The 26,953-nt window shown below is 44.8% G+C and overlaps 1 protein-coding gene across 8 annotated transcripts in view; it reads right to left on the bottom strand.

Annotated features, from left to right (window-relative positions):
• Positions 1-26,953, bottom strand: part of PLEKHA7 (pleckstrin homology domain containing A7) — a 220,232-nt gene that overhangs the window by 79,164 nt on the left and 114,115 nt on the right. For 6 of the 8 annotated variants that reach the window (XM_081541487.1, XM_081541488.1, XM_081541486.1 and 3 more), the window contains one exon: positions 11,939-12,025. In XM_081541487.1, coding sequence (XP_081397613.1) covers positions 11,939-12,025 — 87 coding nt within the window. Of the gene's footprint in view, positions 1-11,938; positions 12,026-12,161; positions 12,325-20,960; positions 21,207-26,953 lie in introns of those variants that run through there. The other 2 variants (XM_081541493.1, XM_081541494.1) reach the window with 2 other exon arrangements.

Below are 26,953 nucleotides of genomic sequence, written 5' to 3'. Positions count from 1 at the left end.
GAAACAGCCGTGACCACCGTGCTTTCTGAGCTGTACTAGCAGCAGGACCACCGCGGCGGGCACCAGCTTTCCAAGGGGCTGGGCTGGGCTGGATGCTTGGCGGCTAGAGGTGCGAGTCCCACCAGGCAGAAAGATCACTGGCTCCTTATCAGCTCAGGCACTCACTCCGGATTCCCCGCCTCCAGCCTCCGTCCCAGCCAGACTTTTGTCACTGCTCCCCACTCGGAGAATGTCGCCACACTTAGAGCCCGCGCACTGCTGGCAGAGGCTGTATGCAGCAGAGAGAGAACAGCCAACCGCGGGTGGGAAGGGGCTCTGAGAGGCTGCCTTGTCCAGCCCCTGCCTCCAGGCAGAAGTATGCCTGAGACGTCTTCCTGGAACCTGGTCTTGCCTGACTTTTCAGATTCCCAGAGGTTGAGACAAGGAAAAAGAAGAGTTCTTGGCTCATCTCAGTTGTGACAGCTGCATCTCTAAGCCCAAATTCAGACACACAGTCCAACAATAAAAAAGGTTTGTTTGGGATTTTATCAAGTTTAATTGTCTCCCATTTAAGACACTGATACGAGGGTTATTATAGAATACTTGAGAAATACTAGAAAAAAGGTAGAAGCAAAGAAAACTGTAATCATAGTCCTGTTATCCAAAGGAATATCATTTTTAATACTTGGTATATTTACTTTCTTTCCTTTTCCTTTTTTTGCCACACCACACACGTTGCACAATCTCAGTTCCCCAGCCAGGGACTGAACCTGGGCCACAGCAGTGAAAGCCCAGAATCCTAAACCAAGAGGCCACCAGGAATCTCCCTGGTATATTTACTTTCATTCTTTGTAATATGCTTGGGGTTTTTTTTTTTTTGCGGGGGGGTGTCCTTTTTTGTGTTTTTAGATAATTGTGTATGCTAAGTCACTTCAGTTGTGTCCAACTCTTTGCAACCCTATGGACTGTAGCCTGCCAGGCTCCTCTGTCCATGGGATTCTCCAAGTAAGAATACTGGAGTAGGTTTCCATGCCCTCCTCCAGGGGATCTTCCTGACCCAGGGATGGAACCCATGTCTCTTATGTCTCCTGCAATGGCAGATGGGTTCTTTATGGCTAGTTCCACCTGGGAAGCCTAGATAACTGTGATCATATTGCTTTACAATTTTCCATATTGATTTTTAAAACTTGCTGTAATCTAAACATTTTTTTCCTTTCTTCTAAACTCATCCATGTCATTTTAAATGACTGCATCACATTCCATCACCTAGATATGCCGCTGCTCCTCAGTGGGACAAAGAACAGACCATCTGGGTTTGTGATGGCCCGGGAAATCCAGGACAGGTAGCCACGTTTGCCATTTCTGCACCTTACAATCTTGAGCTCTAACTGTAGTCATCTTCCTGTATTCTAACCCCATGTCCCCTCCCACACTAGCTTCTGGGATGCTGGCTGGCCAGGGAGCTCTCCAGTCAAAAGCACAGGAAGAAAGAGGACTTCCCTGCAGCCTCAGGTCGGTGAGGAAAGAAGGTATGGCCACCACCTAGAGAGCCAGGTGTGAATAGATTTCAGCTGAAAAAGGACTGGTTGTGGCCCCAACACTGAACTTCAGTGCGGGACACTGAGGGGTGGGTGGGCAGGGAGAAACACATGAAGAAAACCCCATACTCCATGACTACAGAGACCTCTGCTCAGCAACAATCCAGAGAAAGCAGCTTATTAGGAGACAGGACTAAAGTCCAAAATACATCCGCCCCAGGGAGGGGACCGTGTTGTCTCTATAAACAGGGAGCATGTCTTCACAGGACTCCCCACTCACGCAAAAGAGTCAACCATTACCTGGCAGTTCCTGACCTGGCTCTTTGAAAGAACAAGGCGCATACAGCTTACCCACTGGCCAAGGAACAAGACCTGTGTTCAGGGGATGTTGCTCTGAATCTCTTTGAGTGTGCAACGGTCTCTTAGGTCCTCTGTGTGTGTGTGTGCTAAGTCACTTCAGTCGTGTCTGACTCTTTGTGACCAATAGACTGTAGCCCTCCAGGCTCCTGTATCCATGGGATTCTCCAGGCAAGCATACTGGAGTGGGTTGCCATGCCTTCCTCCAGGGGATCTTCCCGACCCAGGAATCGAACCCACGTCTCTTGTATCTCTGGCATCAGCAGGTGGGTTTTTTACCATTAGTGCCATCTGGGAAGCCCCCTAGGTCCTCCAAGAATGACTAGACTTATGACTTTCAGAAATCACTAGAAGTGATCTGGAATTTCAACTAGTTAAAAAAAAAAAAAAAACAGTGGTCATGCTTGGGACACTATTTGATATTCAAAAATGAGGATATAAAAAAAGACTCAAAAACATTTTTCTTGAATGCCTGAAAAGCTGGCTCCAGTGGAAACTTCCAGAGATCTTTTACCACAATATTCTGAGCAGTGGAAACATCAGTGGTGCATGTGTATAGCCCATGCACACACAGCTCTGAGTGGATCCACACTCACTTGGATGTGGGCATTCTGGTTCATCTGCTTCAGCCAGTCACATCTTACAGGCATGTTCCCCACGTAAAAGTCTGACAGGGCAGACACTAACCTGTCCTCATGTCCTCTGACTGAGTTATACTCTTGACAGGTTTCACTCAAGCAGGGCTCCCTCCCCTAGAGAAGAGCCCGTGCCCCTGAGCAGAGCATCTGTGAAGGTGGTTCGGTTCCCAGCAGCTTGCCCCGAGGCACATGAGTCACAAGGATCCCAGGAGAGGAGACAAAAAAAAAACTGCACACGCTATGGGAAGGCAGACTCCTAGCATCATTAAATCAAATCTATTAACTTAAAAGCCTGTTTGCCAGGTTTCTGTGCCATCCGGATTCCCAAAGTGCAGTGGGATGCTCTGAACAAAGACTTCTCTTTCCTTGACTTGGGCTACATGAATGCTGATTATTTTGCTGGAGGGGTGTGGGCTGAAGTTCAAAACAGTGAGCTCGAGTTTTAACTGAACTGCCTCTTCTCTGCAAAGAACAAAAGAAGATAGAACCAGACAGAAATCAGTCTGGAGAAGCCCAGGAGGAAAGTGACTTCATTCAACTCTGAACTTCCTCAGTGATGCGTCAGGTGAACCCAGGCAGGAAGTCATTTTCTCTGTCCCTCCATTTACCCACCTACAAAAGGAGCTGCTTCTGCTCCCTATGTTTCCAGGAGAAAATGTGTATAACATTGACAGATGTAGTTAAAAAAAAAAGTTATAAATTCAGAAGCCATTTTTTTCCTTTGGGTCTGCATTTAGGTGAGTTTGGTCAATGGGCTCCTCAGCTATCTCTCAGTCAACATCATGAACTGGAACAGATCACAGCAAGACCCCACTGCTGCTGTAATAGGTAGGCTGCCAGGCCAAGTATCACCAACCCTTAGGGACAGGTACACAGAGTCAAGCAAGCAGAGGGGCCTGGCTGTACCTGTTCAGCACCTGCTGTGTCAGGCCCTTTGCTGGCATTATCTCACTTTCCCCTGCAAAGCCAGTTTTACCTTCTCCATTTTGTCAAAGAGGAAACTGAGGCTTAGAGAGATTAATGACCAGCCCAAGAGAGTAGCTGGACTCCAAAACCTGGACTCTGTCACAGAGATACTAACCCATGGCAAGTCCCAAGGTCTGGCAGAAATAGGCCTCTGCTCTTCTCAGCCCCAAGACCAATCCCCAAACCAAGAAGATCCTGGGATGGTGGAAAGACCATGAGCCCAGAATAACAGGATCTCAACCACCCTCTGCAGCTTACTGACTCCTCCATGCATCATACTGCTACTCTGGGCCTCAGTTTCCATTTCTGCAAAATGAGAAAAGAATTCTCATCTCAGAAGGTGGTTCTGTGGACAGAAATGATGCTTTGAAAACCATGAAGCATTACACTCAATGAAAAGCACTGTTTGTGACTATTACCAGTGGAGATTCCAGAACATAAATCTCAGGTACACTTTATTATTTCCAAGGCACTATCTCTTCAGAAAGCTCAGGGTACCAAACAATTAACTTCTCAACAGGAATCATTTCCTACTAACAGCCATTTAAATACCTTATCTGGGGCTTCTCTAATGTGTAATAACCCTATGACTAAGAGGTTGGCCTCTCATTCTTTGCCCAGAAGAAAGATACATCAAGAGTCTTCAAGGCTATGATAGGAGGTTAGGAAGCTATGGGGAATCAGGAATCTCTTACTAGGAAGATATCATTAGATGACATCTGTGTCCCATTAATTCCTAGAGAAACCGGCAACCCAATTCATGCTTTATCTACAAGGATTCTACATGGAGAACTCAGCTAAAATTACTGGGTACATGAGAAGAGGCACACTCACAAACAACCAGCACAACTAGCATTTTTTAAGGCACTCACACCCACCACCTAAGGGGTTTGGGGAAAGCAATACAGAATGAAAAGCAGGAATAAAACAAAGTTCTTGTCCGAAACAGGCGGACACCTCCACACTCCCTCTTCCAAGAAAAAGAGACACTCAGACAGACTGCCAACACCCCCTGTACACTCCCAACATCCTGGGGGAGGTTGTCTGACAGGGGTTTTCATTCAGCAACTATGGCCTCATTACTCAACTAAGGCTTTCTGCATTTCTTCCCCTTCCTCCCCAGCTCCTCTCTGGAATACAAGCTCTAGTTCCTCTCCCTACTCTGCATCACTTTGGGAGCTGGAAACCAGCCCAAACAGCACCCCTCACCTGGCACAGAAACAACCCAGTGAGCCTCGAAGGCGGCTCTCTCCTGCCTCCAAATCCAGAGTCCCACTCTGCCATGTGAGCCTGGTCCAGTCTTCTGCTGTCCAGGCTCCACGTCTCTGTCTACAACAAGAGAGAACCAGACTTTGACCTCTGTTTGCCATTTCAGAGATGCTGCATTCTAACCCCAGCCTTTGGCAAGCCCTCTTCTAGCGTATCTCCTCCTCCTGGATTACCAGGCAGTCACTTTACTCATTAGAAAATAGCCTTTTCTGATGGAGATCTGGGTACTTCCAAGACTAGGAGGAGGTAAAAGAAGAGGACAAGGAGGGAAGTTGTAGGAAGACAAAAATCACTGTGCAGGCAGCAGCTTCCCTTCCACATTCAGCAAAGCCACCACCGCAGCATCTCCCTCAGCACAGAGAGCCGGAGACGTGGTTGCTGTGTGGCAACCACTGAATCTCCGGTGCCAGTGCCCTCTGAAACAGCAGTATCAAGAGCCAAGCCAACACCCAGATGCCTGAATGAGCTAAGGACACCATCATCACCTCTTCCCTTACCTGTGATTGTCACCAACACCGTCTCCTAGACCAGGAAGGAAAACTGAACAGTCAAGTTTCTGCTTCTGGCTTGCAAGGTGTTCCCATTTTTCCTCATTTTTCTGCTGTCATAGCAACCAAATGCAACAGGCAAAGCTAGTCCAAGACTGCCTGTCTGGAAAGACAAGGTGCTGGCTGTATCAGCTACAGACAGCAACACATCAGCCTCGCAGCCCATGGCTCAGCAGACAAGTGATAGGACAGACTCCTTGTCCGAGCTCAGAGTTGTATGACGCCCTCTCTGCCATCCTGGGCTCTCAATCTCACTGCAAGCTTTCACCAACTTGAAACTGCAGGAAGAACGAGAAACAGCCATCTCTGGCAGCAGGAGATACCCTACCCCTAGGCATAATCAGCAAATGCCTTTGGAGAGTCTTGCCCTGCCACCTGCAAAATGAACCCCCAAAGAGGTCAAAGGTCAGGAAGAAAAGATGCACCTTCAGCAAGACAGTATCTTTTAAAGTCTTATCCTCCAAACATCACTCACGAAATTCTAGGCAATTCCAACTGTGGTTTTTTTTCAACACAGTCCAATGAGAAAACAAAGGACTGCTCAAATCCCAGTGGAAGGACCAAGCTAAACTTACTCAGATGCCCAGAATGACAGGCCAGACAGACAAGGGTCCTCTTCCTAGGTTAGGAAACTCCAAGGCGATCTTAGGGGCCTTACAGCTGGCTTCTGAGCACAACAGCAGGCTTCTGAAATTCCAGAACACATACTCGCTCAAGCAGGCCCCATCTCAACATCAAATGCTTGACAGAGCCTGGGATCAGTGTATACAGACTGCTGTCAATCAGCTGCCAGCGTCACGGCTCCAGAATGCTTCTCTCCTCTTCCCCAAGAGCTGCAGAGGCGTCTGTCAGTGGCTTCCTGGGCTTCCCAGCACCAAAGAGAGAATACTCCTGTGCACAGCGCCAGCCACCAAAACCATAGCTGGGAGTTCTCTGCACCCAGGCTTCCACCATAATGTATGAGGGCCCTTGGATGTGGCCCTCTAAGCCACAAGCTCCCAAGTCAAGAAAATCACCGAAACTCAGGAAAGAGACCTTCAGAGGAGACCAACTGATCCAGTCATTGGAAATGAGCCCTGTAAACAGCCTTGAGAATGCTTTCTGGAGAAGAGACTTTGAGGGGAAGCTGGTGCCTTTCAAGCAAGCATGAAGCTATTAGATCAAATTTCATTACTGCAAATACAATTAAAATTAAAACCTTTAAGTAGTAGTAGCCTACTTAGCCAGCACATTAATGCCTAAGCACAGCCAAGGAAGGGGAATGTCTCTCGAAGACCACTGAAATGAGAGGCAGTATGCATAGTAGTCAGAGGCATAGCATCTGGGGCCAGACTACCTGGATTCAAATCCTAACTCTGCCACTTATTAACTGTGTGACTTCTGGCAAGACTCTTAACCTCTCTGTGCCTCAGTATCCATGATAATGCTGGTATCTTCCTCAAAGGACTGTTGGGGAAATAAATACATGGAAAGCACTTAGAAAAGTACATGATAATAAATTATAAGGGCTCTAGGTATTACCTATAAAAAGAATAGTAATATTATTAATGGAAAAAGTCAACTCTTATCCTAAGAAGCAGATGACTTCATTTAGTGTTAAAAATGAGATTCTAGATCTTAAAACAAGAGATGATAGAAAATCACCTCCCTTGAAAATTATGGACTAAGCTAAAATTTGCCTGCCTTTAACTTTTACTCATTGATGCAATGCTTGCCTTCAGCAGCCACACAATAGACATACCCCACTTCCACCTGTCAGCCCTTCTTGAAGACTTCCAGTATATCCTTCATCTTCTCTCCTACAGACTAAACATAGGACAGGGTTTCCAGACCCCTTACCATAATGGTTCCTCTCTCCAGGGGAATCTCAGTTGCTCAACATCCCTCTTGAAATTCAGTACCCTAATCAAAGTGTTTGGGGCTTAGCATATCCTTGGGGCTCCATAAACTTGGAATGAATTAATGAATTAGTCCACAAATATCATGATAAACCAGAATTACTCTCCCCTTTTCTCTACACACTATATTTTTATTAATACAGCCTGGGCTTATATTAGCTCTTCCAAGAGATATTTCCTGTTGGCTTGGGTATGCAGAGGTCTCCCCTGGGGGTCAGGCTGCAGCACCTGTTGACTGATACCCAGGTGCCTTGAGGGTTCTGACAAAGAACTAGGTAGTATAACAGAAAAGGCAAAATGAGAAAACAAATGGTCTAGTCATGTAACAAGAGAAGCTTGTCCGAGCCAATCTCAAAAAGTCCTGCTTCCCTTAATAAATCTGCTCTGTGGATTATTAAGTGTAGTCATTAGTGCTGACCAACAAGTATTTCTGATTCTATTCCCAGATGCCTGGTAGAAAAGCATTTCCCTGCCCCTTTGGCGTGAGGAGTGGTCACGTGACTTGTTGTAGCCAATGAAATGTGAGTGAATGTGCTGGTGCACAGTTCACCGAGTTTCCTTTTTCTTGCCTTTGGCAATCATGGGAGCACAGAGATGCAGGTCCTTCAGTAAAGGGGACAGAGCTGAACCCCTCAGGTGACCTGTGATGGACATGGAGTGAAAGTGAGACATAAACCTTAATTGCTCTAAGTCATTGAGATTTTGTTTGTTATTGTTACCACAGCAGACCGTAGGCTATCCTGACTGACTCTGTATTACTGACACGGAAACTAGAACACTCAGAGGTCACGTCCTCTGGATCTGCCAGATCATAGCTTTCACTTTATTTCTCTTCTCCAAGTTTCAAATCTGTAAGATGGAAAACAGTCTTTTGGTGGACATGTGCCTGGTACACCAAACAGCTCAGGTAAGCCCCACCTGCCAGCGGTGGGGAAGATGGTTATCTGTTCACATCAGTAATGCTTTAAAGGAAGTCACCATGGAGAATTTTTTTCTTCCTACAGGAGAGAGGATCCCAAGATTACCTGACTAAAATCCAAGACTACCTGACTAAGATTGCCACTGTAGCCCAAAGAATGATGGGTTATCTGGAGGAGACTTAAGGATGAACAGAAGAATCCAGGAGTGATTTAGGGGAGACAGGAACAGCAAGTTATCTAAGTCATTGGTTCTCAAGCATTTACCAGAATCAGAATCACCTGCAGGCTTGTTAAAACATAGTTTACAGGGATCCCATCTCCAAAACCTCTGATTCAGTAGATCTGGAGTTGAGGTTTGAGAATCTCCAACAAGTTCCCAGGTGATGCTGGTTCAGATGGCTCGTAGAAGGATTCACTCCAAAAAACCAGGGTGGAGGCTCTGATAAGAGGAGTCAATGTGACCTTAACAGATCCTCTTTGGAGAAGGAAAAGAAAAGAGCCAGTTTTTCTTTTTCTACCAATATATTAATCTGAGAGCTGATATAAAGGACACAAACGGTCACCTCAGTGTTTTATTTTTTTCTCACCACGTATCACACTACAACAAAATTAAGCTCCTCCAAGGGAACAAAGCAGAAATCGTATTCGTTAGCACAGTTTTTAAAGGGAATGGTTTCTGTGAGGGGAAATCATGCCTCACTCACCCTCCGGAGCTCCCCCAGGATTTACCTAGAGGTAAAGCCAAGTCTATTTCAGTAGGAAGCAATTTGGATAATTGGCTGCAACATCCCTCTCCAACCTTATCTCCTTCACAAACCTCCACACCAAGTCAATCTTCTTTCAAGGCTAGTCACACTTGACCCTCACACACATGCATGCTTATCTTCTCTTATCTAAATCCTGCCCCTTCCTCCATGTTAGGGCCAGACACTTCAAGAAAATCTTCCCTCTCTTTAGTCACCATTACAGACAACCAATCGCTAAATCCTGTCCATTTTACCTCCCAAGTAGCTCCAGAATCCACTTGGTGCTCTTCGTTTTCCACTCTAACTCACCTCGTATGGAGTCCCCATGCTCTACCCTCTTGGTCTTTGAATAACCTTAACTGGACAGATCTCAATTTAAAACACGTTTTCCCAGCGTGGAAAGGCTTTCTACGATCCCCAAGGCCTAAGCCAGGTTAGAACCCTCATTTATCAACTTCCACTGAACCCTGTGTTCCCTCTATCCGGAATATTTATCACATTTGTGATCTCGCGTCATTATCTTCCCTACTCAACCATAAGCTCTTCACAGACAGGACCACAATCGTCTTGTTTGCTGTCACTGCACAGTATGGCACAGCCCCTGATGTAGGCACCCACCAAGTATTCAATAAATAAGTGCAGCAATCACCACATCAGTCCATAGAAACCCTCCCTTCCTCTCAATGCCTAAAGTATATTCTGTTTGCTTCAAGGAAATGTCTGGCCATACAGTTGTACCCATCATCTGAGTTAAGCAAGCACCCCTTATGACATCCAGGAAATGAGATCTAGAGGGAAAAAGTGACCCTTCAAAAGAAGGAATGTCTTTTCCTTAGAAACTGGATGGAACTGAGATTAGCTGTGGAGATATTTTGGTAGGATAAAGAGGCCGCCTCCTCAGAAGTAGTCAGGGGATAAAGTCTTCTGTTAACAAGGAGGAAAAGGATGTGTGTGACAGATGTGTTTAGTGATGGAAAATGTACATTTCTCCAGAAGCTCTTATTAAGGCTGGTAACTTCTCAAGCTAAGTGTTCTGATGGATTCTAGCAGACCTTTAATAATGACAGGCGCCCGTGTCTCTGGGATGCCTAAGGACTGGGGGCTGAACTCAATGGCCTCCCCAAAGCCTCTGACCTTCAGGATTCTATAAACAAACTCATTCCAAGCTGGAATTCAGAGAATCCACATTCTGACTTTGTCTTTACACAGCAGTTCTTTTTTGATGTAGGAGATAAGATAATCTTTACCTTGTACCTACTCTTTCTCTAGGAGTATTAATGCTTTCAAAGTCAGACATCCCTCCTATCCGCTACAAGTCCCACAGTCTGGCTGTCATGTCCTGTGGGCCACCAGCACCAAAATAATTGAGCAAACAGCTTCTGACTAGGGAAAGCTTAAACCTGACCAAAGAGATCAGGCTAGGGTGATATCCTGGCTTTTCTACTGCTAGCCAGGCAATTTGGGGCAAGTGACATGACTTTTTCGGGTCTTTGTATCTTTGCCTCTAAAATGGTGATGATGGTCTACCTCTCAGGATTATTGTATTAAATGAAATATGCACAGAAAATCCCCTGCACAGAGTAAGCATGCAGGGAATGCCAATATGATTATAATTACAGATTTCTGGTTTTAAAAGTTTTGTTGGATAATGATTCTAAGCTGAAAACACTGAGATGAAAAAACTGAGATGAAATAATATGTTTAGAATTAGCTTCAAAATAATCCAGTGGTGAAGGGGAGGATATAGACAAAATAAAATTGGCCATGTTTTAGAAACTGTTGAAGATAGATAATGAATATATCAGATTTATTATTGTATCTCTCTACTTTTGTATATATTTGAAGTTTTCTATCTTCATTTATAAGTGTAAGTACTACAAGAGGAAAACACTGTAAAAATATAAATACTGATAATATAAGATTACATTTGAACATATCTAAGTGATGAAACAGAAGAAAATTGGTTTGAAGGGGAAAAAAAAATACCTTTGGGAATTCCCTCCTGGTCCGGTGGTAAGGACTCTGCATTTTCACTGCCAAGGGCTCAGGTTCAATCCCTGGTCAGGGAACTAAGATCCCACAAGCTGTGTGGTATGGCCAAATATATATATATACATATATATGGGCTTCCCAGGTGGCACTAGGGGTAAACAATCCGCCTGCCAATGCAGGAGATGTAAGACACACAAGGTCGATCCCTGGGTCGGGAAGATCCCCTGGAAGAGGGCGTGGCAACCCACTCCAGTATTCTTGCCTGGAGAATCCCATGGACAGAGGAGCTTGGCAGGCTGTAGTCCACAGGGTCGCACAGTCAGATGTGACTGAAGTGACTTAGCACGCACGCACGCATATATATATGTGTGTGTTAAAGAAAGAAAAACCCTTAAAGCCAATGTCTCTATTAGTTTCTCAGACAGAACTGTTTCCTTCAAACAGAGCTGTGTCAAATGATCAGAATGAAGCACAGACACTTGCACATTTTTTTCTGCCTTCATTTTTGGGAGAACACATCCCCAAAATGTGTGCATGGGCCGTACATGCAATTTATAGCAGACAGGCCCTGGGTGGTAGAACCTGCCTCTGAGCACTCAGAAGCCCTGCTGAAATGCGACTGAGGAGCAAGAAGTTCCTGTGTTAGGAAAAGCAAGCACAAAGGACTCAAAATGTTCAGGGACAAAGGGTGCCACCAGCCCTCCTCTCTTCTAAGTCCTGGCTTTGGGCTCCTATACGAGGCTTCCTCGGGAGGCTATACTTACAGTACCTTCAACAACAGGAGAGTGGGTCCTCTCAGAGCATAACTAGTCTGTAAGGTGATGCTTGAGGGGAAAGGGAACTTTGAAGAGGCTCTGACAATACTCATCACAGCACACCCCCATATCATCTCCCCCCTTCCACATCTACCCTCTGAGAGAAGTCTAGAGATTGAAAAACAAAATTCTCGAGTTTCACCTTGAAGCAAACAACCCACTCCAAGCCCCTATGTCTGAGAGAGAAAATAGCCCAACAAGCTTTGTTTTGAGCAAATGCCTTTAAGTTCCCAAGCTGTGCCTAAAAAAGGAGAATACACAAATGTACTTACTCTTCTTCTTGAAGAATAAATTCACTATTTTCTGGAGAAAACTGCCCACTCACAGGATGCCTGAAAGCTGTGGTCTGCTGGTTATGGCTAAAAAGAAAGAAAGAGAGATAATGAATGAGAAATCATGTGAGTGGAAAGGCTCATAGACACAACAACAGCTCAGTGATGTCTGAAGACCCCTGCTCATCGCGGACTCCTCCCAGGGTGACACCGCCGGCCTTGCCTTGGAGAGACACTCTGTCAGAACCCAGCTGCATTTAAAAACCAAAACCCTTCAGCTCAGGTGCCAAAGCCCACTGAAGTCTTGCCCCCAAAACAACACTGGATCTTAGAGACACAGTCCATGACGCGCTTACTCCTACAAACTGACTCCACTCCTACAAACTGACTCGCTCAGCGAAAAGTTACTTTAAGAAGGCACGAGCTGAGAACAAGAATGAAGGAAAGCAGACGGCACTTTCAACAGCTTCCAAAACCCACGAAGCAGGGCAAGAATTCTAAGAATTAACACCCACCCAGAAAAATCTATCTTCTTAAAATTCTTCTCCCTACTACAGAATGTCTTCACTTCAGTGATGGGATATAAATGTATGGGCATGTCTCTGCAACATGACCTGTACAATTTCAACACTGTGCAGTTTCTATCACCCTTTTGATGTGAGGAGGGATCAGCTTCCACGCCGAGTTGACAGACACAACCAGAGTGTGTAGGTGTTTTGTGTATTCATAAAGGCTGCCTGCTTCTTTGAAAGGAAGAGGGAGTTGGCTTTAGAGGATGCTGTTCTGCTCCATGAATAAACTAATCTAACCTCCTCTTTTTTTCTTTAAAGAATATGATTTATGTTAAAATGTTTTTCTCAACTGCAAAATCATAGTTATTTTAGACATTTTAGAAAATATAGAAAGAAAAAAAGTCACCTGTGATCTCACTACCCAGCCATATACATCTGGGTATCTTCTCTTTCCTAGCTTTTCTTTTTTCCTTTAAATCATTTTATTTTTCTTAATGTGATTTTACTGTATTTAGAAATCTGTATACTGCTTTCTTCACATCCAATTAACACAGAAAATTTCCTATGTCATTAAGACATCTTCATTTGAAATAGGTGAATAATAGTCTTATCATGTAAATGTAAAATTTTTTTTCATATAATTGTTCAAAAAATGTTTACTGGCCATCTGTGTGCCAGGTACTGTCTTAGGTCCTAGAGGTACAAAATGAACAAAAAAGTCCTTACACCGTGGTGCTTACATTCTAAAAAGATTTACATTCTTCTAATGCTGGACATTTTAGGTGCTTCCTCTAACCCACTTCCCATTATTATAGTCAATTTATCTTTGCATATATGGGCTTTATCTGCAATTCAAATTATTTCCTTGCATTAAAGTCTCAGAAATAAAATTACTAAATCAAAGGGTATGGTCATTTTTTTAAGGCTCCTAATATAGACGGTTAAAATGCTTTTACTGTCAGAGTCAATATATCATCTTAGTTTGATAGTGTTAAGATATCAGTCTCATCTCCAAATTGAGCCCTGACTCACCCCAGACATTAGTAGGTTTAAATGAGCATAGCATAAAGGTTAAAGAAGAAAAAAAAAAAAATCTCTAAGCCCAAGTCTTTCTTACTCTGCCTGGGGCCGTCAGGGCATCCTGCGCTGGGGTGTCTGGGTAAGGCTGGCACTGAGGTCTGAGCAGCCGGAATTCTAATGAGCCAGATGTGAAGCAGGCAGAGCCATCAGGACAGGCTGCTCCCTGGCCCTGCGACCGTACACTTTCCCCGGCACCCTCTCAACCCTCCCAACCACCGCCAGCCTCCAAATTCTCAGCTCCTGGTTCCAGGCAAAGCCCTTGAAATCCCATGACCTCATCTGGCTGGCAGCAGGCTGTTCTTCCCCAAAAAAGCCGAGTTAAGGCATGAGCATCTAAATAAGGGTGAGAAGCAAGCCCCCTTGACATCTATTTCAGAAATCTTTGTATTGCGTTCATGGGCTAGGCTTGATTTATACCAGTTTCTTTTAGTCATCTCCATTCACCCTAAAGAAGTCCCTACAAGACATCTGAAAAACACTAGGGAATTTGAAAACACAAACTCTAACTTAAACCTGCTTCATTTCTTCCTGGAGAAAAACACTGTTCTGCTCATAATGGAAATAACAATAATTCTTGTCCACTATTAGCTCTAAAAAAGTCTTCTCTTACATAACTTAGCTATTAGTAACATCAACTCCTGCTTTATGAATGAGGAAATGGCTCAGAGAAGTTAAGTGACTTGCTCAAGATAACTTCGTCAATAAGCAATAAGACTGGGACATGAATACAGGTCTTCTATATCTAAATTTGATGCTCTTTGCATAATAACCTGCTGTCCCCTTCCCTCAGAAGTCTGCAGGGCTGGCAGCCTCCTAGGCATGATCATAAGTCCGTAAAAACAAAGCATGTGAAAAACAACAGCAGCCACTGCTATTCTCTCTCCCTCCCCACCTCCTTCCTTCCCCTCAGCCGGTGGCCAAGCTTCTGAATGACAATGCCACCTGTGTGGTACTCAGACACCCCAAAGGCACCCCCAATCAGCCTTTGGTTCTATCACAAGGTCAGCCTGGTGAATTTTTGGCAGAGAGAGGCAAAGAGCAAACCTTCTCTGTGCCTGGAGCAGCATTCAGCAAAGACTTCATAAACACTGTGCAACTAGAATACCAACTCCTAGCTAGGCTCCCCACGCTCAATGTGTACCAGCTTAAATAGGTCCAGAGTCTTGGGTAAACGAATCCTGAGCTGGAAAGTGTGGGCACTATGAAGATTTTCACATTCTAACATAAGAAGAAAGATAGTTTTTTAAAGTGGACAAAAATAGAGCTGTCATTTGATCAGACCTTAGAGGCAGCTCCCCAGCCTTTCTTCCCTAATACGGATGCTGCCCTTTTTGCCAAAAATAATTATCAACCACTGCACCATCACCACCATTTCCTGCACTTACATGAAGTTCTAAGTGTGGTCACATTCATCATCGTATTTGACCCTCCCACTGAGGTAGACAGCACAGATATTTTTATTTCTATATTACGCATAAGGAAATGAAGATCTGGGTTATGGGATGTTACTGGATCACTAAATTAAAAAAAAAAAAAAGGATTCAATACATTTGAGAAAAGAGATGAATCAAAGTACTGCCTCCTGAATACTAAGGTCTTAAAATTTGATGATTTCTGATTAAGTCTGCCCAGCTTGCTTATGGCAGAGCTTCTGGTTCAGCACTTTTTGAGCAAAGAAGAGTTAGGTGCTTGGACTATTTCATTTAATCTGCCTGAACACCCAACAGGACAGGCTGTGTTTCATCAGATCAAACCACAGGTAAGGAAAGGCCCAGAAAGGGTAAATGACCTGCCCTCAACAGTCAACTCCTGTGTTCCTGCAACTACCACCCTTCTGATGTCTTTATACCACTCCAGGCTCGCTCACATGAAATGGAGGTTACCTACTGAACGCTGGATCCCCACACCCATTTGGAGACCACAAGGTCCTCTGGCTTTACCTGCTGTCCTTGACCCCTCAGCCAAATCTCCAAGCTTGCTCCATTTCATGATTTTTGATTTTTTAAAACCCATGACGAATCTCATGTCCTATCACCTTGTCTTAAGACACAGTTAGCAGGCACAGACAGATCCCCTGAAATACCTGTTCTTAAACCTGAATTGCCACCTTGCTCCCCGGCAGTGATGGAGATGGCCCGGCCAGGAGCCAGGTGGCTGGTTTCAGTGGAGCCCAGAAACTCTCTTCCCTCCATACAAGGGCTTCTGTTGCTCTTCAGAAAGTTACTCAGCAAGTGAGATAGAACACAGCCTAGCCTTTATTCTCAGATCCCACTGTTCCTCCTAGGAACAGTCGTCCAGGTTGAATAGCAGTCAGTGTTGCCTGCGAGAGGACCAGGGAGCACGGGTGGAAGGTGGCAGCGAAGGACAATCCCCATACAGGCAGGCCATGGGTAACCATCCATGTAAACAAGCAGGTCTTCACAAGCCCTGGCTGGAAGGACTTGGGTTAGGCCCTAAAGAAGTCTGACAGTCAATGCAGGAGACTTGATATGAGAACAGAGTGGGGACCAGAGAGAACTGCAGGCTGATTTGAACTCAGTAGAAGGAAGAGTCCACCACAGACAGGGCGAGTAAAAGGTAAATGAATCCTACAGCTTCTTGCAATGTTTTTCCAAGTTTAATCTTCCATTCATACAGATTTTGACTATAATGTGAACAGTGACTCTGGCTGGTTAAACATAAAGGTTCCAATTTAGCACAGCCGTCCTTTTCGGCATGGGGAGAAGTTCTGGAGTTTATGTGAATGGTGCTCAAGAGTGGGGGTCGGACCAGCCTGATAAATCTACTTTTCTGCCAGTGGTGGTATTGGTATGCTGAGAGTGTGACAGATCTGCTCTGTCAGCACCAGCTCTTATCTGGCCCCTGCTGTAAGGAGGAGAAGAAACAGCTTAAAATGTAAGGAAAGTATCCGGCCTCAGAGCCCATGGAGGGACTCTATCAAGGCCCTTCTAATTGGTATGCTCGGCAGCAGCTCCCACTCTGGACCTTCTGGCTCCTCAACACAGCTCCCAGATTACTGTAAAAGGATCACCCTGCAGACCTCAAGCCACAGTCAGCACTGCCTCCAGGCTTGTTAAGGCCCTTACTATCTTTGTTCTAAATCCCAGTGTCTCCAGGAAACCAAGGCACCGAGTCACAAAATACTGCTCCTAGTTAGCTCCCCGAATTGATAACCCAAACTCCAAAAACGTTAAGAAATTGCCTCCCCACCTTCAGCTCCCATCTGGGCTGCAGAGTAAAGATGTAGTGGCCAAGAGTCCCGATGGCATCTCTACACTCCCTCAACACTTCTCAGGCAACGTTTGTTCTCTTTTACTTAATTTAGTACAAAGTGTCACTGCTATTCATGTGGCATTTCCTAAGGGGGGCTTAGGATGTTACTGATGTGGTCTTTGGAGCTTGTGCTGTTTTGAAAATGTCAAGCAGCTCTCTGCACACCAGCATGATTCTGACAGGCCCTTCTTCCAGAAACATGAGAAGCAGGCCTTGACAAGCCAACAGATAGTCCCCATCCTCTCTCCAAGTGAGTGCCATCAACACATTACTAACCAACCTCCTTCAATATCCACCCTGGGCACCACATCAGTCCAGAGTCCTGGGGGTCAGAAGATCTGGGTGTAAACCAGAACAAGCCACCTCAGGTCTCTGAGCCTCAGTTCTTCCATTTACACATAGGGAAACGTTGTTGTGAGGATATATGAAAGGGCATCACACAAGGCCTGGCATACAGAAGGTACTCAATTAATGTCCATGGAACCTGGCTGTGTCTTGACAATGGTGGTAACTAACAGGCATCTAAATTGGAACAGGGCAAAACCAGAATGAGTCTCCTCGCCTCACTCCCACCAGACCCAATAATCCTCCCTCCAGGTTTCCCTTTGTCCATTAACAGCATCACTATTCAACAACCTAGGAGGCATCCTCCACTCTTTTACCTTAATCTCCGCATATCATATATTAGCAAGTCCTGCTGCCTCCATCTAAAAACATACTCTGAATTCATACACTTCCTTCCATGTCTACAGCCATACCGTAGTCATCACAGCAGCCACCTAACTGCTCTTCTTGCTTCTACCCTGGCCACTATACCATCCATCGTCCTCACCGAAAGCCTGATGGAATCTTTTAAAATGTCAGATAACACACACTTCCCGTTTAAACCGTACAACAGCTCCACATCACCCAGAGTTAAAATTCAAGCTCCTTACCTTGGCTTCCAAGATCCCAGGTGATCTGGCCCCTGCCTAGCCCCATCCTCTTCCTGCACCACTCTCCTCCTTCCCTATCCTGCTCCAGCCACACTCATCTCCTTTCTCCTCCCTGAACACCAAGCTCTTTCCTACTTAACAACCTTTGTACTGGATACCCTTTCCCCTGTACTTAACTGGTGCCTTGCCATTCAGCAGAATTATCATCTCAGAGCCCTTCCCAACCACCCACTGAAGTAGTAGCTCCCAGTCATATCACATCACCCTATTTTAATTATCACTAACTGTTATTTTTCTTACTGATGATCATCAGTATCCCTGACTAATGGTGTATTCTAGGAGAGCAAGGACCTTGCCTGTCTTTTTACTGCTATTATCAGCCCGTAACAGAGTCTGGATCTGTTATATGTGCTGAATGAATGAATGAGAATTAATGACTAAGGAGACTCCTACTTTAAAGCAAGGTCATGCCTCCAAATAGGCTAGCTAACCCTATAGAAGTCTGGACTCGGGTCACAAAATGACAAGAACTTGAAGGGTCATAAGCCATCCAAAGGCAGTGGCTTCTGCTCTTACTACCTGAGGAAGGATGCATCAGAGACCAACATGCTGAGATTGCTTCATCCTTGGCTCTCTCCCAACTGTGTCACAATATAATTTGGAGAAATTAACCTTCCCCTGCAACCCCCTCTACCACCCCTGCAAAGGAGAAGGAAGTACACTCAGCAGAGAGAATCAAAGCATGGAATGCAAACACCCCGGAGGCAATTACTAGGTGATAAAAAGCACAGAGGAGGACAATACAAACATCACCTGTATCTCCTTTTTGTGAACTGGGAGAGTATTTGGTGTGAAACCAGTAATTTGGTGATGATTATACACTCTCACATTGCTTTCTACTATTTCATCTGTGTTTGCTCTCCTCCCCCTCTCCCCTAGCTCCAGTAAGATCCTAAGTTAACCGCAGGGCTGGGAGCAGTCCTTCACTGATTTCTAACGTATCTCCCACAGCACAGAACAGCAATGCCACGGAGCAGGCACTTGAACTCCTTTATCTCACCAGCCTGAGCACAAACTCACACCACCTTCAGGGAGAGGCTGTGCAGAACCCATCTCACTTTCTGATTTCAGCAGCCTAACGTATCACACATGCCCCAGAGAGAGTGGGGGAGGCCAGGGCCCCCAGGCCCTGATAAAGATCCTACATCCAGGCTGGGAGAGTCCACCAGTCCTGGGGAGCGTGGCGCAGACCAAGGAAGGGCCTTCCCCATCCCCATGATGTCCATGCTTGACTCATACCCAGCTAGGCAGAGACATGAAATTCAGCCAACCCTCAGACTCAACACCCTGAGGGGTAGTCAGGACCTGCTCTCCTCACCTAAAAGTGCCAAAGGGGGCTGAGCCTAGCGCAGACAGAGCTGGGCTCAAGGGAGTCACAAAATTAATGGAGTGAACTGAAAGCTCTCAAATCTTGCAAGAGGGAGGTGTCTCCTTCCCAAGCACTGAATTTAACAGACTGAAGTCTTCCGGCAAAATTTGAAAAGTTCTGTATTTCATTAGGCTCTCCAAGTGTTTTCAGATGCATTCAGTGGCCAATTCATTTCATAAATTACCTCTTCTGACCCAGTAACCCACACCGCAAGCCTCTCTTCTCCCCGAGCCCCCACATGGGGCTCCAATACTTAGGACTGCTGGTTTAATAGCAAGTTTTAATTGTGGCTCCATAGGACTTCAATAACCATGAAAAGACTAAAGCCCAACTCCTGACTGAATGAGGAAATCAAACCCAGATTGCCTCCCTCTCCTTTTTTTTTTTAAAGGAAGTTGGTAGAGAAGCAATGTAATGGGAGTGGGGAGACCAGTTCTGTTACTACCAACTAGTTTTACGCCCCTGTGCAAACACACAACCATGCTGGGTTTTAGTTTCCTCATCTGTCCAATGACGGGGTTAGACCCTCCACCTGGAGAAGCCACCTGAGGCCTCCAAAGCATGAACCCCAGGTTATTCAGAGTCTTACACGCTGGAGTTCAAACCCCAGCTCTGCCGCACACTGGAGGTGCACGACCTTAAAGGAGTTAATGACATTTCCGAGTGCGGTGGTTTCTTTATCTGTAAAAAGAGGAGCCAACTCTAATTCTGCAAGACTGTTAAAAAGAGCACTGATAATGTGCCTGCCCCACAGCAGACACTCAACCTTCAGTTCCTGTCATATTTTTCTTTTGCTAGCTCTAAATCTCCACTCTAACAGAGTTGTTTTGTCTTTTTCTATGTTACAAGCTTCAGTATTATTAGCCTGGCTAAAGAACACATTTTTTTCCCCCTTTGAGTTAAGGCAAAACACTCAGCCTTCTGTTTAAACTTAAACACGCTCACCAAGCCAAGTAGTTTAAGGTCAATAAGCACATTCCTTGAGCCACACTTCTGTCCCTCACTGGTTGGAGCCCTATGGCTCCAAAAACAGTGAACGTGTTAGTCACTCAGTCATGTCTGACTCTTTGCAACCCCACGGACTGTAGTCCACGAGGTTCCTCTGTCCATGGAATTCTCCAGGTAAGAATACTGGAGTGGGTTGCCATTCCCTTCTTCAGGGGGATCTTCCTGACCCAGGGATCAAACCCTCCTCTGCTACACTGCAGGCAGATTCTTGACTATCTGAGCCACCAGGGAAGCCCTCATGGCTCAGAAAGCACAGCCTAAGACAACAGCCTCCCCAGCAGGCTGTCTGAGCCAGGGACACATACTTTACAGAATTTTTAAAACTGCACAGAAACATTTTCTACCTTAAAGAACATCCAGTTTAATGCTTCTATTTAATGCTCTTCAATAAGTCAGACTTCTCAAGTGTAAAAGGAGAAGGCTAGACCAGGTGATGTTTTAGAGATCCTCCAGCTGTAACATCTTAAGAAGCTGAGGCTCATCTCAGAGTATTGCAGGAGCCAGACTGAAATGTAACAACACTGCACATAATTGAAAACACAAAGGAAAGAGGCAGAACAGCTGTCCTCCCCAGTCTCACTTGCCAACAGAATATCCTTTGTAATGACAGCACGGAGGTGTAGTTAATGATACTTTTGTCCTGTTTATTCCCAATTAAACTGGATTTTTTTTTTTTAACTGTAGGTGCTCCATCAAAAACTCCCTTTCTCTCAGTCATGACTTGATTTTCACAAATCAGAATACATCTCAGTAAACCGAATCCGAGAAACCAGTACAGAACTAACCTGCTCTTGGGCTGTCGTTCTCCATAGGAAAGGCAGCAGACGCGATTGCTCTCTGCTGGAGCTCCATGCTATGTCTTCCTAGCGTTCCCAGTTCAAGTCAGACTGGGAGGGAGGCTCACAGCCCACCCGCTCTATTTCAACTTTGGTTCTGGAGCAACTGCCTCCCAAGGTGTTACAAATCCAGCAGCCACTGGCTCCTACTCATTCATTCTCCTCCCTACCCCCTCATCCCCACCCTCCCCACACACAATCTGCAATCTGGCAGCAATGCAGGAACACAGTTCCAGCTGTGAGTCACCGCCCCACTGTGGCCAAGCAGAGCACTAGCTGGGGTAAACAATGAAGCAGGCACTCTGTCTCCAGGCCCCAGTTCTGTTCTTTGAGACCATGGGGTTGGCTGCCCCTCTGGTAAGAGGACATAAGAAATACCTCCGCTTGTGAGCCCTGGAGTCAGAATGAATTGCTCACTGAGTTCTGCTCTGCCACACTGGGGCTGAAATCAGGCCCAAAACAGAGAGCCTTTGGTGGGGAAATGAGGGATCCTTCATCACTATCTCTCACGGTCACGGTCGGGAAGAGCCTGAGCAGTTACCAACCATCATACTCACTCCTAGTATAACAATCTGTGATTCTTTCATCACTGCTTGGGATGGCTACGGTCCTCTCTGCATCAATTTAACCACGTTGCTCTCACTCCCAGAGCAGGCTTGGAGAGGAGAAGGGTCAGGCAAACTAAGGCATCAAGATGCCTTTATCCCCATGGACTGAGAGCAACACTGTGGCTCTCCACTGCCTCTAGGTAGGTCACAAGTTATGATGCAGTTGAAATATGAGCTCCACGGGGCAAGACTTCTGTCTTCACAGCTATGTTCCAATGCCTACATGGTGCCTGGCACATAGTAGGTGCTCAATAAATATTTGCTGGCTGAAGAAAAATGCAAGGGGTTTTGTTCCGAGTCTACTTGGGATGACAGTTTTACTAAAACTTGTATCCATTAGAATCGTTTTTTCCCTTTTAAAAATTTCTATATCCTTCATAACTCCCACCACTGCCTGTAGGGAGTATTCTATAAATCTTTAAATGCAGAGATGAATCACTGTGAAACTAAGGAATCTCGAGCATCAGGGCCCCTCACTTTCATCAGCCCTTTCTGAGGCCTTAGAAAGGGGCCTACCAATGTGTGTACATGCTTTCTACAACTGTATGTATTCTTAAAGAAGACCTCCAAAATTTTATAAACATCAAGCCCCACAAAACAGATCTGCCACCATAGAATGAAAGAATGAAGGACTCACAAGCCATCCTGATACATTATCCTAACAAGGGCATTTGAACTGACAAATCTTGTTTTAACCACAAAGGAAACATGCTCTCAATTACTGATATATCCTAATTGATCACAAGTCAACTGCTTGTTAAAGCTGGAGTAGGATTAAAAACACAAACTCCATCCATCCAACATTTATTTAGCCCTACTATGTGTTCAGTGATGAGTGTTTCAGGATAAGACAGTGACTAGAACATGATTATCCCCACTGAACAGGAGCTTACAGTTCAAAAGAACAAACTGATATAGTCATAAATAGATACAATATGTACTTTAACCATAAATAATATAAATATTTATAACTACAGATCAGAGTGAGTACCGCAATGTTAAGTACAGCAAAGCACAACTAATTGCCAAGTGTCAATCTGCTGGGTATAACAACTGGAGAAGGTGAATCATTCTATCCCCATTTTTCAAACATGAACACTGAGGCCCAAGGGGGTCAATATATGCCACCCCAAGGTCATATAGCCAGTAAATGACAAAGTAAGATTTCAAGCCCATATCGCCTGACTCCAAAGTATGGGCTTGTTCTCAGTGGTTACACTTAAGCCTATGGCCAGTTGCGTCACAGAAACTCCAAAATGTCTGGGGAGACACACTGGCAGCAGAGGTACAAGAACCACTTCGAGCACCAGCAGAGGCTGGCCACCCTCCAAAGCCCATGCTCCTGAGAGCTTACTCATCAGGTATATAGCCACAACCCTTGTTCACTCACTAGGCAACACACAGGCAAGGATCAGTGACAGCTAGATGGGAGCCGGATGAGGCCACATGAGCGGCTCCACCCTGGAGTCCTGCCTCCAAACTCCCTCATCCTTGCTGCCAGATGGATCATGCTGGAACACGGCTCTCATTCCATTACCTCCTGGTACACACCCTCCGTGGCTCATCACCTGCTAAAGCCTTCTCTGCTTCCCTAGACCCTCGGCTCCTACCAAATTTAACTGTTCACCAGTCCCCAGGTCACCCCATCTTGCCCACCACCCCTGGGCTTTGGCTCCTGCAGTCTTCCTCCTCTATGAGTTCTGCCCAACCTTCAAGGCCCCTTCTCTTCCCAGTGGTCCTTCCTAATCACTCCAGACCACTCAGCCTTCTTCTCTCCTTGTACTCTCAGCGCCGAAGTTTTACATTCGTTATACAGCAATTATACTTCCCAAAAGCTTTTTTCGTTTTACCTTACAAAAATTAAGTACAGTCGTCCCTTGGCATGTGTCGGGGGTTGGACCCTCCCTAATACCAAATTCCACAGATGATCATGTCCGTTGCATAAAAGGGCATAGTATGGTCAGCCCTCCTTATCTGCGGGTTCTGCATTCTGGGATACAGAGGATCAACTGTATTCCGAGTCACAGACGAGTATAAGCTAGAAAGCAGAAGGCCCCTTTCTTGCCTTGACTTCAGTGTCAGTGTCAATCTCAGAGGCAACGCCTTTACCAGTTTCTTGTGTGTTCTTTTTGTTTTTCGCCTATATGAAATTCTCATGCATTTAAAAATATATATACACATCATTTTATTTTTTTTTTTTGACAATGTCAAATCACTTTTTTTTTTTTTTTAAGTTTCTATATCTCTTTTTTTTTTTTTTTATTTTATAAATTTATTTATTTTAGTTGGGGGCTAATTACTTTACAATATTGTAATAGTTTTTGCCATACATTGACATGAATCAGCCATGGGTTTACATGTGTTCCCCTTCCTGGACCCCCCTCCCACCTCCCTCCCCATCCCATCCTTCTGGATCATCCCATTGCCCTGGCCCTGAGCCCTTGTCACATGCATCGAACATGGAATGGTGCTCTGTTTCACATATGACAATACACATGTCTCAATGCCATTCTCCCAGAACGTCCCACCCTCACCTTCTCCCTCAGAGTCTATAAAATTGTTCCATGCATCTGTGCCTCTTATTCTGTCTCGCATATAGGGTTATTGTTACCATCTTTCAAATTCCATATATATGCATTAGTATACTGTATTGTTGTTTTTCTTTCTGGCTTACTTCACTCTGTATAATGGGCTCCAGTTTCATCCATCTCAGTAGAACCGATTCAAATGTATTTTTTTTTTAATGGCTGAGTAATATTCCATTGTGTATATGTACCACAGCTTCCTTATCCATTCGTCTGCTGATGGACATCTAGGTTGCTTCCATGTCCTGGCTATTGTAAACAGTGCTGCGATGAACATTGGGGTACACGCGTCTCTTTCAATTCTGGTTTCCTCGGTGTATATGCCCAGCAGTGGGATTGCTGGGTCATATGGCAGTTCTATTCCCAGTTTTTTAAGGAATCTCCACACTGTTCTCCATAGTGGCTGTACTAGTTTGCATTCCCACCAACAGTGTAAGAGGGTTCCCTTTTCTCCACATCCTCTCCAGCATTTATTGCTTGTAGACTTTTGGATAGCAGCCATTCTGACTGGTGTGAAATGATACCTCATTGTGGTTTTGATTTGCATTTCTCTAATAATGAGTGATGTTGAGCATCTTTTCATGTGTTTGTTAGCCATCTGTATGTCTTCTTTGGAGAAATGTCTGTTTAGTTCTTTGGCCGATTTTTTGATTGGGTCGTTTATTTTTTGGGAATTCAGCTGCAGAAGTTGCTTGTATATTTTTGAGATTAATTGTTTGTCTGTTGCTTCATTTGCTATTATTTTCTCCCATTCTGAAGGCTGTCTTTTCACCTTGTTTATAGTTTCCTTTGTTGTGCAAAAGCTTTTAATTTTAATTAGGTCCCATTTGTTTATTTTTGCTTTTATTTCCACTATTCTGGGAGGTGGGTCATGGAGGATCCTGCTGTGATTTATGTCGGAGAGTATACACATCATTTTAAAAAGAAGTTACATAAATGGAATAAAACTGTACGTATATTTCTATAACTTGTTTTTTTATGCTATTTATCTTCTATTCCTTCATATCCACATGCAAGGATGAACATAAGCAGCCCCCTCCATACACAGCTCCACTAGGATCCCCTACCAGACCAACCTATATAGAGAGATGACCCAGGAGCCCACCCCATAGACCCATCTGTCCAAACATGTATGAGAGGGTTCAGATTGCTTACCCAGAAACCAATCTGTCCCCCAAATTCATTTTAGTTGAACCACAAAGACCCTGATGCTCAGAAAAATAGAAAGGAGGAGAAGGGGACAACAGAGGATGAGATGGTTGAATGGAATCACTGACTCAATAGACATGAATTTGAGCAAGCTTCAGGAGATGGTGAAGGACAGGGAAACCTGGCATGTTGCAGTCCATGGGGTTGCAAAGAGTCGGACACCACTGAGCGGCTGAACAATAATATAGATATTTTAAATTGAGCCCAAGTTTAACAACAGGAAATTTTCATATAAAAACTCAGCTCATCCTGGTAAATCAAAACCTATGACAACACTAGGACCCCATGAGAGGTGGGGTGGCCCTTCTAGCTCACTGCAGTCCCCGCCACTCCCTGCTGCTTCCCGATGTTGAGGGTGTACACTTAGTACTATTTGTCATCACACCTGCGTTTCTCGTTTCCTTACAGGACAGAAGTTTCTTTGTACCTGTATCTCAACCAGAATTAGGGAGACAAAAATAAATCAAGTGGACAGAGTAAAACTAAAACAAATTGGAGAGCATACATACAGTCAGCTTTTCCGTTATCCACTAAGCCTCTACAGACATTTGAGTTTGCAACCCCAACCTCATAACATCATCACTGATTCTAGAGAAGCTCTTCCTCTTAGGAAGGAGGTCTGTTGTAAAGAATAAAGATTTCTTGCACAAGAACTAAAAGAAGATGGCAAAAATAAGCCAGAAAACTTCCCTCTCTCAAAAAAACAGAAAAATCTTCCCAACAATAACAGCAAGTAGATGCGCCCTTAGCCTTCTCTGACTTGTCTCCTGAAAAGGTGAACCCCATGACAGTCAGCAGACTTCTTGCATAGCATGAAAAATCCAGAGAGGCACTGCCAACAGTCTGTTCCTAAAGAACTCAAAAGAACAGAGGTGCCAGAGACTGCAGCCCCCTATGGATATTCACAGGGGCCACTGATGGCAGGAGGGGGATCCTGAAACAGAAAAGCATCTGAGCATGAGTGTCTGGAATGAGACCACAGACCTCCTATGAAACCTGAAAAATTCATGTTTCCATGGTGTTTCAAGCATAGGCCCTGAAGTCCAGGCCTCACAGCCCTCTGTATCATAGACAAGGAAACTGCTCCAGAAAGTAACTTTGAAACATTGCCACCATCTTTAAAAGTAACTGCTTGGGACTTCCCTGGTGGTCCGGTGGTTAAGACTCCATGCTTTCAATGCAGAGGTCACAGGTTCAACCCCTGGTTGAGGAACTAAGATCCTGCAAGCCACACGGCAAGGTCAGAAGAAACTGCTTCTGGGTTGGGGTGAGGAAAGAAATAGGTAAGGGAGATTAAGAGATACAAAATTCCACTTGCAAAATGAATGAGTCATGGGAATGAAATGTACAGCATGGGAAATGCAGTCAATAAATAACTAATTCCTTTATATGGTGACATACTGTAATTATACTTATCCTGGTGATCATTTTGAAATAGAAAAAAATCAGTACTTTGTGTAAGAGGAATAAAATAGTACTGTAGGTCAATTACACTTCAAAAACAAACAATATAAAAACAAACCCACAGAAAAATAGATCA

Source organism: Giraffa tippelskirchi, chromosome 11, assembly GCF_054371585.1.
Source record: "Giraffa tippelskirchi isolate mGirTip1 chromosome 11, T2T-mGirTip1v1.2.pri, whole genome shotgun sequence".
NCBI classification, from domain to species: Eukaryota; Metazoa; Chordata; class Mammalia; order Artiodactyla; family Giraffidae; genus Giraffa; species Giraffa tippelskirchi.
Note: the sequence above shows the minus strand (reverse complement) of the source record. Positions and strands in the feature narration are given on the sequence as shown.